We start from the raw sequence: 14,877 nt of genomic DNA on the forward strand, positions 1-14,877 counted from the left end.
GCCAGTCAATACTCAGTAACAGTGATTATACCCAGTCAGCCTTCAGTAGCAGTGATTATAAACAGACACCACTTATTAACAGTGATTATAACCAATCAGTACTCAGTAGCAGTGATAGTAACCAGTCAGTACTCAGTAGCAGTGATAATTACCAGTCAGTGATCAGTAGCAGTGATTAAGATCATTCAGCACTCAGTAGCAGTGATTAAGACCAGTCAGTACTCAGTAACAGTGATAATTACCAGTCAGGGTTCAGTAGCAGTGATTAAGACCAGTCACCACTTAGTAGCAGTGATTATAACCAGTCAGCCTTCAGTAGCAGTGATCGTAACCAGTCAGCGCTCAGTAGCAGTGATTAAGATCAGTCAGCACTCAGTAGCAGTGATAATTACCAGTCAGGGTTCAGTAGCAGTGATTAAGACCAGTCAGTACTCAGTAACAGTGATAATTACCTGTAAGGGTTCAGTAGCAGTGATTAAGACCAGTCACCACTTAGTAGCAGTGATTATAACCAGTCAGCCTTCAGTAGCAGTAAGTATAACCAGACACCACTTAGTAGCAGTGATTATAACCAGTCAGCCTTCAGTAGCAGTAAGTATAACCAGACACCACTTAGTAGCAGTGATTATAACCAATCAGTACTCAGTAGAAGTGATTATAACTAGTCAGTACCCAGTAACAGTGATTATAACCAGTCAGCCTTCAGTAGCAGTGATTATAACCAGTCATCACTTATTAGTAGTAATTATAACCAATCAGTACTCAGTAGAAATGATTATAACCAGTCAGCATTCATTAGCAGTGATTATAAGCATTCACCGCTTAGTAGCAGTGATTTTAACCAATCAGCATTCAGTAGTAGTGATTATAACCAGTCACTACTCGGTAGCAGTGATTATAACCAGTCAGTACTCAGAAGCGGGAATTATAACCAGTTAGTGCTCAGTAGCAGTTATTATTTAGTACTTAGTAGCAGTGATTATAACCAGTCAGTGCTCAGTAGTAGTGATAGTAACCAGTTAGTCCTCGGTAGCAATGATTATAACCAACCAGCATTTAGTAGCAGTCAGTGCTCAGTAGAAGTGATTATAACCTGTCAGCGTTCAGTTGCAGTGATTATAACCAGTCAGCGTTCAGTTCCGGTGATTATAACCAGTCAGCGATCAGTAGCAGTCATTAGGATCCGTCAGTTCTCAGTAGCAGTGATTATAATCAGTCAGTGCTCAGTAGAAGTGCTCATAACTAGTCAGGGTTCAGTATCAGTGTTTAAGACCAGTTAGTACTTATTAGTAGTGATTATAACCAGTCAGTGCTCAGTAGCAGTGATAGTAACCAGTCAGCACTCAGTAGCGGTGATTATAACAACTTAATGCTCAGTAGCAGTGGTTATAACCATTCAGTAGCAGTTATTATAACCAGTTAGTAATTAGTAGCAGTGATTATAACCAGTCAGCGCTCAGTAGCAGTTATTTTAACCAATCAGTGATCAGTAGCAGTGATTATAATCAGTCAGCGCTCAGTAGCAGTGATTATAACCAGTCAGTGCTCAGTAGCAGTGATTATAACCAGTCAGTGCTCAGTAGCAGTGATTATAACCAGTCAGTGATCAGTAGCAGTGATTATAATCAGTCAGTGCTCAGTAGCAGTGATTATAACCAGTCAGTGCTCAGTAGCAGTGATTATAACCAGTCAGTGCTCAGTAGCAGTGATTATAACCAGTCAGTGCTCAGTAGCAGTGATTTTAACCAGTCAGTGATCAGTAGCAGTGATTATAACCAGTCAGTGATCAGTAGCAGTGATTATAACCAGTCAGTGCTCAGTAGCAGTGATTTTAACCAGTCAGTGATCAGTAGCAGTGATTTTAACCAGTCAGTGGTCAGTAGCAGTGATTATAACCAGTGCTCAGTAGCAGTGATTATAACCAGTCAGTGCTCAGTAGCGGTGATTATAACCAGTCAGTGCTCAGTAGCAGTGATTATAACCAGTCAGTGCTCAGTAGCAGTGATTATAACCAGTCAGTGATCAGTAGCAGTGATTTTAACCAGTCAGTGGTCAGTAGCAGTGATTATAACCAGCCAGTGCTCAGTAGCGGTGATTTTAACCAGTCAGTGCCCAGTAGCGGTGATTATAACCAGGCAGTGCTCAGTAGCAGTGATTATAACCAGTCAGTGATCAGTAGCAGTGATTATAACCAGTCAGTGGTCAGTAGCAGTGATTATAACCAGTCAGTGATCAGTAGCGGTGATTATAACCAGTCAGTGCTCAGCAGCGGTGATTATAACCAGTCAGTGATCAGTAGCAGTGATTATAACCAGTCAGTGCTCAGTAGCGGTGATTATAACCAGTCAGTGGTCAGTAGCAGTGATTATAACCAGTCAGTGCTCAGCAGCGGTGATTATAACCAGTCAGTGATCAGTAGCAGTGATTATAACCAGTCAGTGCTCAGCAGCGGTGATTATAACCAGTCAGTGATCAGTAGCAGTGATTATAACCAGTCAGTGATCAGTAGCAGTGATTATAACCAGTCAGTGATCAGTAGCAATGATTATAACCAGTCAGTGTTTGTGATTGTGGTGATTTAGGATGGTAGTTAGCTTTGTGTTGGTCTGCTGAATGAGCTGCAGTGTGTGGGCGGAGGGAAGGGCTGGGATTGGAGTGGAGCTGCAGTGGGCGTGTCCTTTACCTGCTGGTACAGGTAGAACCGGTTCTGCCGCTGCGGTTCTGTGTGAACACGTATTCCTGTCTTTACAGTAACGACTCTTTACAGAACCTCACACACACACCTGCAGAGAGGGAGGACGGGCGAGACTCATAAAGACTCATTGTTGTGAACCAGTTTGTTCCAGTAAACCAGTAAAACTAATTCACTGGTCTCTGTGAATGCCATTAGTTTTATTAGCATACTTACCATCATTAGCATCATGAGCTCCAGTGCTAATTGTTAAGGTATACGCTTTCTTTACATGTTAGCTACATTAGCCTCATAGCTCTATGAATAATTAACAAGGGTTTGACGGTGTGGACAGTGCTACAGGATTGTATTGATTATCTTTCTTATATATAGTTAATAATATTAGCTAATAATGGCTAATAATAGCTATAGATCGGTAACAGGGTATCAGATTACAGTTCTGAAGTGCCCACAGTTCCATCAGCCTGGAGAAAGTCTGGAAAGTCCTGGGAGTGCCTGTGTGTGTGTGTGTGTGTGTGTGTGTGTGTATGTGTGTGTGTGTGAGGGGGTATGAGTCAGTCATTAGCACACAGCAGTGTGTGAACAGGTGTTTACAGAATGGCTCTGTTCCAATATCTCTGTTTACTCACCACTGGTGTGTGTGTGGTGTGTATAGTGTGTGTGTGTATGTATGATTGTGTATGTGTGTGTATGTATGTGTGTATAATGCGTGTGTATGTCTATGTGTGTATAATGTGTGTGTGTGTGCACGTTTGGTGTGTGTGTTTCAGTACTGAGGACGGTTCCGGACATGCTGGGTCATGAAGTTCAGACTCCTCTTCCTCATCCCGCCCACAGACTGAGTAACGGCAGCGTTAAAGTCAGGCACAATGTTAGCGCTAATGCTAATGGATACCTGACACCATGTAACAGCACCAGCAGCTCCAGAGCAGCCAGGTGAGTCCAGAGCACACATGTGGGCGGTGCTAGTAATAACAACTAGCACAAAATATTTTGCAACCAACAAATAGCATAGAAGTGCTGATGTAAATGTATCATTAGAGTAGCATTGCTGATGTAAATGTATCATTAGAGTAGCATTGCTGATGTTAATTTATTAATAGGATAGCTTTGCTGAGGTAAATGTATGATTGGAATAGCTCTGCTGAAGTAAATGTATGGCTTAAATAGCACTGCTGTATGATTAGAATACAAATTCTGAGGTAAATGTTTAATAAGAATAAAATTTCTGAGGTAAATATATTATTAAAATAGCAATCCTGAAGTAAATGTGAAATTAAAATAGCACTTGGTAAATGTATAATTAGAATAGCACTACTTAGGTAAATGTATGATTAGAATAACACTGCTGAGGATTAGAATAGCAATACAGAGCTAACTTTATGACTAAAATAGCATTGCTGATGTAAATGTATTGTTAGGATGGGTCAGCTCAAGCAAATGTGTGATTAGAGTAGTGCTGCTAAGATAAATATATGATTAAATAGCATTGCTGATTTAAATGTATTATTAGGATAGCTCTGCTAGAGTAAATATATGATTAGAATAGCACTTCTGAGGTAAATGTATAATAAGAATTGCACCGCTGAGGTAAATGTAAGATTAGGATAGCACTTCTGAGATAAATATACAATTAGAGTAGCACTGCTGAGGTAAATGTATGGTTAGAATATCTCTACTGAGGTAAACGTATGATTAGATTAGCATTCCTGAGATAAATGTATGATTAAAGAAACAGTGTTTTTTTATAGTCCCAGTCTGTGTTTGCTGGACCTGGTGGAGATCGAGAGGAAGCTGAGGGAGGCTAAAGCTGAGAGAGAACGCTTACTGAAGGGGAGAGTGAGTAACACACACACACATCCACAACACTCACGCACAACACACACAGAACACACACACATCAAAAACACCCACACACTTTCTCACACACAGCACACACACACATACACAATATACACACCAGCATGCACAATAATCGTAAACAATTAAGCAGTGCTAATAATGTTGAGGAATGCTAACTCTGGTACTGCACTGTTAGCAGCCTGTGGCCATGGAAGTGACTGCAACACCAGGATTCAGTGATTTATATGTGTGAGTGAACACCTTCTGCAGTGTAGTGAATATTAGAGAGAGAGGTTTATTAGGGAAAACTGTACAGTGTGTACTGTACTCGTACTTAAACACAGAAATGCTTGATTGGTGATAAATCTGGCTTATGAGCAGGACGAAGTATCGCAATGGGAAACCCGTTCTGTGTGTGAGTGAGCATCATCCTGCTGAAAAATGCTATCAGTTGGAAGTTCTGCCATGAGTTAGTGTTCGTGCTTCCCGTGTTTCACTACTAGGGGTGACTGACTGATGTTTGAGATGCTCTCCAGATCATCAATCACGCTGCAGTTTACAGTGTGAACTCTTCAGTCCACAGCAAAGACAGATTTGAAGCACCGCTCACCACGGGCCTCCAAACTCAAACCTGACCCTCATCAGAACCCAGTCAGAACCTGGACTCATCATTAAAAGTGATACTGCTCCAGTCTGAAGGATACAGGTTCTGTTCACGAAAGACACCACCACAAATGAAGGCAATGGTTTCCGGCTGACAGACCGCCAAGACTGAGGGCAATTCGAAGTCCCTTAACTGCGCAGAACGTGTTTGAGTGGATTGTAGAGGTGTGTCTAGCAGTCAGAAAGATCTCTCACCAAGAGGAACACTACCTAATATTATCATCTGAGAAGCTTTTTATAGGGCAGAAGGGGAAGCACTCTTACACCCTCTTGTGGTGTAAAGACAGTGTCTAATCAGACCACACCAGTGATCCTTAACTGCAGGCCAAGATTTGCAGAGATCAGCGGTGCGTTATTAAATTAACAGTTAATATCTATATTATTTATCAATTATCTACAGTAAAAAGTGTTTGTGTTTGTGTGTGTGTGTTTGTGTGTTTGTCTGTGGGTGTGTTTGTAATCTTTTGTTTCTCACTGCAGGAAAAGCAAAGGCAGAAGGAGACACAGGGGGAGCTGGAGACACCAAGCACACACCCCAACACACAGCCAAACACCCAGTCAAACACACACCCCAACACACAGCCAAACACCCAGTCAAACACACACCCCAACACACAGCCAAACACCCAGCCAAACACACACCCCAACACACAGCCAAACACACACACTCATACACACACTGAGGAGGAGCATAAGGCCAGTCCAACCTACGTCCCCACACAGGTAACGCAGCTGTGTTTAGGTGTTTGTGTGTATGTGTGTGTGTGAGTGTGTGTATACGTGTGTGTGTGTTTAGGTTCTGTACGGTTCTGTTTGGGGTTTCGACTGTACTGTTCTCTGGTGAGCAGGGGGTGCCGCTGTCCCTGACGGTGAACTTTGACCTGCGGGCCCATGTGGAGGGTCTGGGTCACGGGGTGGCGGGTTGTGGCGGGGTGTGTGTGTCGGCGAGACGCTGTGAGGGATTCCTGACCAAACGCGGCGGCCGGGTCAAAACCTGGAGGCGCAGATGGTTCCTGTTCGACCTCGACCACCGAAGACTGGCCTATTACACTGGTGAGACCCACAGCAGTAGAGACAGAAAGCATAGGCGGTCCTCTATAACACTCTATAATGTTCCTATGATCCACACGCTCATTCTGACAGACTGTAATACACTAAAGGAAGTGTAGGGGGCACTCTATAATGTTCCTATGATCCACACGCTCATTCTGACAGACTGTAATACACTAAAGGAAGTGTAGGGGGCGCTCTATAATGTTGATATGACTCTTTTTTTGTCTCTGCAGATCCTGATGAGAGGAAGCTGAAGGGAGTGATCTATTTCCAGGCTATAGAGGAGGTGTACTATGATCATCTCCGTACCGCCACCACCGTGAGTCCTCCACACCTGCTCCTCCCTCTTCCTCCTTATTATTGATGTTCTGAGTTCCCACATTCCAACATTCTGATTTTCTGGGTCTGATCTGGGTTTTCTGAAGGAATTGATTAGGATTTAGAACCTTGTCTTAAAACACTTTTCTTATTCTTCTGTGTTCTGCTATTGTCCGTATCACTACTGGTAGCAGGAGGAGGTACCTACAGCCGTTTCAGGTGGTACAGGTGGTTCAGCTCCTCCAGGATAATTCATCCACATATGTTTTAAGAAGGTTTGCAGGAGCTTAGAGATACCAGGACACAGTCTGTTACAGGAGGAGAGCAGGACACAGTCCGCTGAGTGATAAGACAAACCGTATTGATATCTGATCCCTGATTCAGTTGATTGGTCATGTGACTCCTACTACTTTACTTTATAACAGAAGATGCTAGGCTAGCACGGCTAATACCCCAAACTTAGCCTGTTGCTATAAAGGGCCTACATTAGCACGGTTATGTTTGGTCCATTTAAATCTGATCTCAGTTCTTATCAGTGTAAATACTTCTGTAGAACCGGTTCTGGTTCTAACTGTGTTTGTTCTTCCCCCAGTCTCCTCGGCCCAGTCTGACGTTCTGCGTGAAGACGTACGAGCGCCTCTTTTTCCTCGTAGCTCCGAGCGCCGAGAGCATGCGGATATGGATGGACGTCATCGTCACGGCAACAGACGAGCACAGCAGATACTGACCAGTACTCCTCCACCCATCCTCCAACCACCTCTCCACCCACTTCTCCTTCATCCTCCAAACACTTTTCCATCCTCTACCACCTATTTTCAACCACTTCCCCATCCATTTTTCCTCCATCCTCCAACCACTTGTCCATCCTCTACCACCCATCCTTTAACCACCTCTCCACCCACTCCTTAATCCACCACCCACTTCTCCATTCTCTACAATCCATCTTTTAACCAGCTCTCCACCCACTTCTCCTTCATCCTCCAACCACTTCTCCACTCTACCACCTATTTTCAACCACTTCTCCATCCTCTACCACCCATCTTTTAACCACTTTCCCACCCACCTTTCCTCCATCCTCCAACCAATTCTCCATCCTCTACCACCCATCCTTTAACCACTTCCTCACCCACTTTTCCTCCATCCTTCAACCATTTCTCTTTTCTCCAACCACTCCTCCACCCACTTGTCCTCCATCCTGCACCCACTTCATCCATGCTACAACCCACTCTTTCACCAACTCCTCCATCCATCCTCCAGTGCCTTCTCCTCCATCCTCCACAACTCCTCCACCTGCTCCTCAATCGCTCAGGACACTTGGATTCCTGTGCTGGTAAATGTTCTCTTAGTGTCTGTTGGATGACTGGATTCTTGCGTTCTTTCATAGTGCTTTTGGCCCAAAATAACGCTGGTTCTGAACTGGTTCCTTTCAGGCTTTTAGAACCATTGGTGCTTTTAGTTTTCACCAGTTATAGTGGAGCCGAGGATATGTCACAGCATACATAATCAACAGAGGGAGTTACACAACCACTCCCGGTTTTGCGCTGAAGAACCTACTATTTTTTTTTTTTTTTCAAATTTCTTGGTGGAAATGTGTTGAACGATTTAAAATTTGGTTAGCGAACCAGAACAGAGTCTGTTCCACGTTGGTGGAAAAGTGCTATTAGTGTGAGAACGGTCTGTATATAATATGAGAACTACATTACATTACTGTGGGGACGGGAATGTTATTTATTACGGGGCTGCTTCATGTATTAACATTAAAATGTAGAAATTAAATGAATGTAAGGGTGTACTCACACTAGGCGATCCGAACCGTGCCCGGGCACGGTTACCTCCCAAAGCACGGTTCGTTTGGCTAGTGTGAGCGCAAACCGTGCCCCGGGCACGGATCAAGATGACGTCAGTGACACATTTTATTATTACTTGAGTTTTATGTTTCGCTCCTTTGGTCACTATTTATGTATATAGCAAGTACGTCTCTTACCTTACTGATAAACGTGAATTGTAGTCCGCGAGTAAAGCTGCAAATTTCTCCCTGGACGTCTGCTGCTTGTGTAAAAACCTTCTTACACGTGCAGCACGATTAGCAGTAAATCGCTGTGTTGCACAATCAATGAATCTCTGGTTCAGTTGCGTATTTGCACGCCCAAAACGACTCCAGAGAAACAAAAACAACAGTACAATCCTGAACTCCATTGTTTTGCGCGCGCATACTGTTCTTCAAAACAAAAGTCACCTGTTGACGAAAGCGTGCTCGGGCACGGATGGTTTAGCGCAGTGTGAGTGCAGGCCTGCGGGGGAGTGGGGAGGGGGCCGAACCGTGCTCCGGCACGATTCAACCAAAACGGGCCTAGTGTGAGTACACCCTAAGAGTGACTGTTACACAGAACACCTGCAGTAACTCCTGTTATTAACATAATTACTTTTATAAATGCTGTCATTAAGTAAGCAATAAAATGTTTTTTTTTCTCAGATGTGAATTGAGCTGCTCAGTTTTTTTTTTCTAGTACACTTTTTTTAAACACTATTCAGATCACTTTTCTTACTCTGTACCACTGTTTTTACTGCTAAACTAGCCGAAACCCACGGCTTCTGGTCTCATATCTATACCACAAATTATCAAGTAATAATTTAGCTAGATATGTCTTAAGGCTTAGAGTTTTTAGATAATATTAAACTAAGATTCTGTTTTTTAGGAGTAGTGAAGAGATCAGTTACCAGGATGTTCTATTGTGTTTAGAAGAACCATATGATCAGGAGAAGAACTGATTCAGCATGTGGAGAACCAGTGCCTTTACTGAAACAGCCCATCACCAAACGTACCAGATCTCCTCCTCTACTAATAATTTCAAAAATTATTAAACAAGTTTAATAGTGTGCATTAGTAGTAATATTTTAATGTAATTGCTAATATTATTATTAGTAAGATATATCAGTATTTGTTTTTAAAATGTCTTTATTTTTTAATGGATTAATTTATCTTTAAAAATAGATAAATATTTATCGTAAGGAAGGAAGGATCAGGGAATATGATCATTAATAACTCGGTTATTTCAGCGTTTGTAGATCAGTACTCCTGCTGGGTGTTTCTAGAAGCAGCGAGACAGGTGAGTTCAGGTGATTTTATGTGAGTTTTTGGGTTATTTCAGGTGATTTTAGGTAATTTTAGGTGAGTTTCAGTGGTTTTAAAGCAGTAGTTTATATTAGCGCTGCTCTCACGCGCTCTTTATGCGCGCTGTGATTCGGCGCGAGACGCTCTCCTGTCAGATTCCTGTCACATTAGCCTGTTAGCAGCTAACAGAGTTAGCAGTGAATTAGCCCCGTTTCTCTTAAACTGTTTAATAAACGGAGGAAACACTAATAATTTATGGGTAAGTTGATGAGATTAAAGAAGTTTAGTTTAATCTAGACTAATTAAATGCTGGTTTTAGGCGCAGTTTAAGTTCAGAAGCGGGTAAATTACTGGCTGTAGCTAAACGCTGCTGAAGTTTCTGAGGAGAAAGAGCATTTATTAGCTGCTGTACCTGAATAAGAAGAGTTTTAAGTGTTTAGATTAAACTAATTACCACTATTCTCACTGTTCTTCTCACTGCTATCTGTTATTTTAATTAATTTACCCCAGTAAAGTACAGTACAGTAAGTTATCCTCCAATTTTACCTCAGTTTAAGAGCCAGTTTAACAGATTTTTAAACTAATATTTCTCCTCCATCAGCCGGAGATTCCAGAGAGTTTACGCTGGAAACTCCTTAAACCTTCCTGCTGATTATATTTTATGGTAAATTCTGATGTAATAGTGTTTAAACTAATTAAATAATAAAATACTGTTATTCTACTGCTGGTTTTCAGTGAACAGTAAACACTGTTATTGATGGTTCTCTTCATGGACAGGCTTCTTCCCATCATTTATTTATCTGCAGTTTTCTGTGAATAAATGCATATTTTCAGCTATTTCGGAGCTAAATGGAGAATATGTATGTTATTTTACTAACACATTTATGTATGTTACTAAAATGGCTCAGGCTCCGTATTACTTAATGAGTTATTTCAATATTCGTGTTTTATGTTAGAAAAATGCAATACACAGAGGAAAGTGTTGGTTTAATGTGTAACAAATAACAAACTTTGTATTAGAGTTAATCATTACATTAAAACCACTGTTGGTGATGTGAATGGGTGGGTAAATAGCTATATTAGGCAGCAAGTAAACAGTCAGTTCTTGAAAAATGGGTGAGAGTAAGAATCTGATACATTTAAAGAGAACCAAACTGTGATATCCTTAAATTTACCTCAAACATTAAACACTGACTTTCAATTATTGTTTCCTGTACAGATTCTCTCTGTCAGAAATAATAGGCAGATATTTTTAATAATAAATAATTATATGATTATCTCTCATTCAAACTATTACATGCAGGTATTGACATAAAATACTTAGATTTAATATCATGACATTGTTCAAGTCGATAAAGATAACTATGGTTTTGTACTCAATAATCAATAAAACTGATGTATGAGTCTTTGAGTTATTGAGTAGTTTTTTTCCCCAGATTCCAGCATTTAACATAAAGAATGAACACATCACCCACAGTAAGTTATCTAGTATTTAACATTGTAACTTTTAGTGTGGTGTTTGTTATATGAATATTTCTAAAAATATATTTCTAAATACTAAAACACTGTAAAGAAATAATTTATTAAAAATAAATTAATAAATCCACAGATGTAGTTAATTAGCCAGTGTTGTTCGATAGTCTGTTTACTATTTATCGCTAAAACACCTCCTTCAGAGCTCGAAACACATGACAGATGGTCATAATGTTTTAACTTTTTGCTATAATTGCATTTATGTTAGATGTCGTCCATCTCAAGAACACTAGATGGAGACAGTGGGCTTTTTTTTTTACCTAACTCTTTTTGTTTTAGAATTATTATCAAAGTAAAGTAAAGTTAAATTAAATAATTTTTTTATTATTGATTGATATAAAAGGTACAATTTACACTATTCTCATTTTCCATTTAACATGTACTACATGTTATATCTGCCCAATATCATTTATTATACTACTGGAACTGGATACATGTACATTATTAATAATGTGACGTTGGAATATATATCATAATCATAATCAAATTCATAATTAAATTATTACAAATGTGGTAACCAGTATTGGTAATAGTGGTATTTTATTCAGAGAGATAATTATAGTGTTAATAAAATAAATCCTAACAAACTATAGATTTGAAAATTGTGATGACCACAGTGTTAATGAAGCCTTTATTATTGTTATTTTTACTTTTTATATTTGATAATAGTTATTAGTAATATTTGTTTTACAAAATAGTGACTGTTGGAGTTTTGTAAATTGTATTATTTGTGCACAGTTTATTATACAATTCATTAAAAATAAAAAGAGTGAAGGAGGGGGCGGGGTTTAGAAACAGAGCGGGAAAGAGAGAGATGAAACGCAGTGAAGGAGGAAGTGAAAGTAAGTTGAGTTTCCTCCATTAGAAGAGAACAGAAGTCCGGATTCACTCGGTAAGTTCAGAACTGAAGAGAATGTAGAACAGAACCGTGTAGCTTAAAGTCAGAACCGGTTCTAAAGGTTCCTCAGATCCAGAACCGGTTCTTTAAGCTCAGCTCAGTGTCCGATTCCACTGGAAGAACCAGGATCAGCATGGAGATCTGAACCGGGCCTGGATCAGACCTGGACCTGGTCTAGATCAGACCGGCTGGAGAACAATCAGCTGTAACAGATCAATAATGCTGTAAACTGAAGAGAAATGCGCAGATATAGATCGATATTTATTGATCACAGTGTAGTTTATGCTGTTTAAAGCGCATTACTGCTTAATGTGGGCTTTGATCTGTTGGGGAGATAAAAACACGGAGCTGCTATAAAGGCGTGTTTATATGCAGTAGCGCTGTTCAACCAGCAGGGAGCTCAAGGCCACGTGGTGTGTTCGTGTTTTTAATCCTATTCTTTAATATTATACTTAAATAATGTTTCTGATTCAGTATCATACTACTAATAATAATATTAGTTTTTTATGCATGCAGTTTAATGTCTTAATATTACTAGTAATAGTTGAATTATAATTATAGCAGTAAATGTCTCTGTAATCTAAGCTAATTTGTAATTTGAAATCACACTGTTATGAAATGTTCCCTGTTTTTGTTGGTTTTGTTTGTTTATCAGGAATTGTTTAATGCAGTTCTGATAATAATGTTATTATTGTAAGAATAGTGGTTTTATTGTAATGGCTGATCTGTTCTCAGGGGTTCCAGCTGTGTGTGAATGAAGAAGAGTAAATGATGGATCCTCAGAACTCCAGCAGTGGAGGAGGAGCCTCTGTCCTAAAGTGAGTAAATTAACTGATAGATTTTATTTTAAGTAAAATACATTTTAAATACTCAGAACCGAGGTTCTCCTGAACCAGAGTCAGAACCCTGTGCTGCATTTAAACATAGAAAATCATTTAACAAACTAGCAAAAACAAAATCTCTCACCTGCAGATGAATCTAGAAATCCTGACTTAGTTCACATAATATTTCTCTCTATCAGTTTTCTTTAGTTATTATAAATATAATCAATATTTATTCTAATCAGAACTTTTAGTGCTTACAAATACATGTACATAGTCTTTTTATGATATTCATTCTTTAGGAAAAATATAAATAATGCACCTATAAAATAAACGAATGTTTTTAATACATGCTAATCCCTGGTTCTGCTTTTATTGCAGAATTTTACCGTAATCTGCAGAAAATATTATTGTTGTTGAAACCCTTTCTGTAACTGGATTCACCCGTTTATGTAGGTCAAGAACGTAGGAGCGGGTTTGATATTGGGGGGGACACACATTTGCGAATATGAACCAAAGCCCACCCTGTAATGTCTTAGAACAACATTTGTGGAATTACGTTAAATCACAAATAAACCTTTTTTCAGTACTTCTGTTTATTATTAGTTACATCCAAGTAAAGGTCATTTTACAACGTAAACCTGCTACTCCACTTTACATTTACTGTTGTTAAAAAACATATGCGTGCAATATCTGAATTATATACATTAATAACAAAATCTGATGAGTTATCACCTAATATTTAAAATAAAATAACGGATGTGGTTATTATTATTATTATTATTATTATTATTATTATTATTATTATTATTATTATTATTATATTTGTCAGTCCTGATCAGTTCATTTCAGTTCTCTCCACATTTCCTCTCTCTGCAGCTCAACCATCTCTTCTACCCCTTCTCAATAATAAATGACACCATAAAAACATTGTCACAATAACTTGCTGTATAGTTGCTAAAAACATACAATTACAGTAAATAAATCCAGAAAAAAACATTTTGGATTTGCCTGAAATCCCTCTGTTTACCCAGGACATGTGCTCTACTGTGGTGTTACTCTAAACTACAAATGAACAGAAGTCACTTTAGATCAGTGTTTCTACACCCTGTTTCTGTATATTCTACTGCGGATTCCCACTGTTCTCCATATTCTAGAGCTTTCTCTGCTTTAAAAAACACTTAATAAAGTAAGTGGCGTGTAGTGTGCAGTGGCGTGTAGTGTGCAGTGGCGTGTAGTGTGCAGTGGCGTGTAGTGTGCAGTGGCGTGTAGTGTGCAGTGGCGAGTAGTGTGCATATTTGAAAATCTGGAAAACAGCATGAATTTGATTTTATTAGCATTTAAAAGCCCTAAGTCTCCTCCTCGCTCTGCAAAACCAGCAAGCTGATTGGCTGTTTCTCCTGAAAGGCGGGACTTTATCCGTGAACCGGCACTGTGATTGGCGGTAGCTGGTCAGTGGTCTGCCTCCTCATTAATAATGCAGCTGAGCTGAGCGAAACAAATTGCTCTAGGCGATGCCTCTGTTCTGTACCATTTTTTGGGGGGGAAATCCACCTGTTTCTGATATGAACCAAACCCCCCCACCACCACCCCCAAATGTAATCAAATCACTAAAACGAGAAGGGTGCCCAAATATATGCACCAGCATAATTTAGTTTAAAGAATCATTGCACACTTCCTGTAAGTCTTATAAACTTCATTTCACTTCTCTTATATCATTATCTGAGTTCCATTCTGAAGCAGTTTTAGGCAGCCTGTGAACGCTCCTGAGAAAAGGACTGTCCCATTCTGTAGGCAGCGTATCTTTCTTAATAGGCAGCATGTTTATTTTACCCCAGTTCTGAAGAAAGTGTGAGATATATGCTTTACAGCAAAGGCAATCCTATGATGCATTTCACCAGCTTAGAGTTTCAGCACTCAGATTTGAAAACATGATGGACGGAGT

General features: G+C 39.7%; 2 protein-coding genes across 12 annotated transcripts in view; both read left to right on the plus strand.

Moving 5' to 3' along the window:
• LOC125797563 (pleckstrin homology-like domain family B member 3) overlaps positions 1–9,040 on the plus strand; it is an 81,028-nt gene extending 71,988 nt beyond the window's left edge. For all 5 annotated transcript variants that reach the window (XM_049474084.1, XM_049474083.1, XM_049474081.1 and 2 more), the window contains 6 exons: positions 3,463–3,628; positions 4,444–4,531; positions 5,678–5,920; positions 6,046–6,250; positions 6,484–6,569; positions 7,161–9,040. In XM_049474084.1, the coding sequence (XP_049330041.1) occupies positions 3,463–3,628; positions 4,444–4,531; positions 5,678–5,920; positions 6,046–6,250; positions 6,484–6,569; positions 7,161–7,295 (923 nt within the window). In that variant the 3' untranslated portion in view covers positions 7,296–9,040. The remainder of the gene's footprint in view (positions 1–3,462; positions 3,629–4,443; positions 4,532–5,677; positions 5,921–6,045; positions 6,251–6,483; positions 6,570–7,160) is intronic.
• A 3,023-nt stretch (positions 9,041–12,063) lies between these two features.
• The window catches only part of LOC125780418 (NACHT, LRR and PYD domains-containing protein 12-like), a 119,801-nt gene continuing 116,987 nt past the window's right edge, over positions 12,064–14,877 (plus strand). For all 7 annotated transcript variants that reach the window (XM_049474086.1, XM_049474092.1, XM_049474093.1 and 4 more), the window contains exons 1-2: positions 12,064–12,105; positions 12,847–12,929. In XM_049474086.1, the coding sequence (XP_049330043.1) occupies positions 12,880–12,929 (50 nt within the window). In that variant the 5' untranslated portion in view covers positions 12,064–12,105; positions 12,847–12,879. The remainder of the gene's footprint in view (positions 12,106–12,846; positions 12,930–14,877) is intronic.

The sequence above is a fragment of the Astyanax mexicanus genome, unplaced genomic scaffold, assembly GCF_023375975.1.
Source record: "Astyanax mexicanus isolate ESR-SI-001 unplaced genomic scaffold, AstMex3_surface scaffold_51, whole genome shotgun sequence".
In the NCBI taxonomy this organism is placed as follows: Eukaryota; Metazoa; Chordata; class Actinopteri; order Characiformes; family Acestrorhamphidae; genus Astyanax; species Astyanax mexicanus.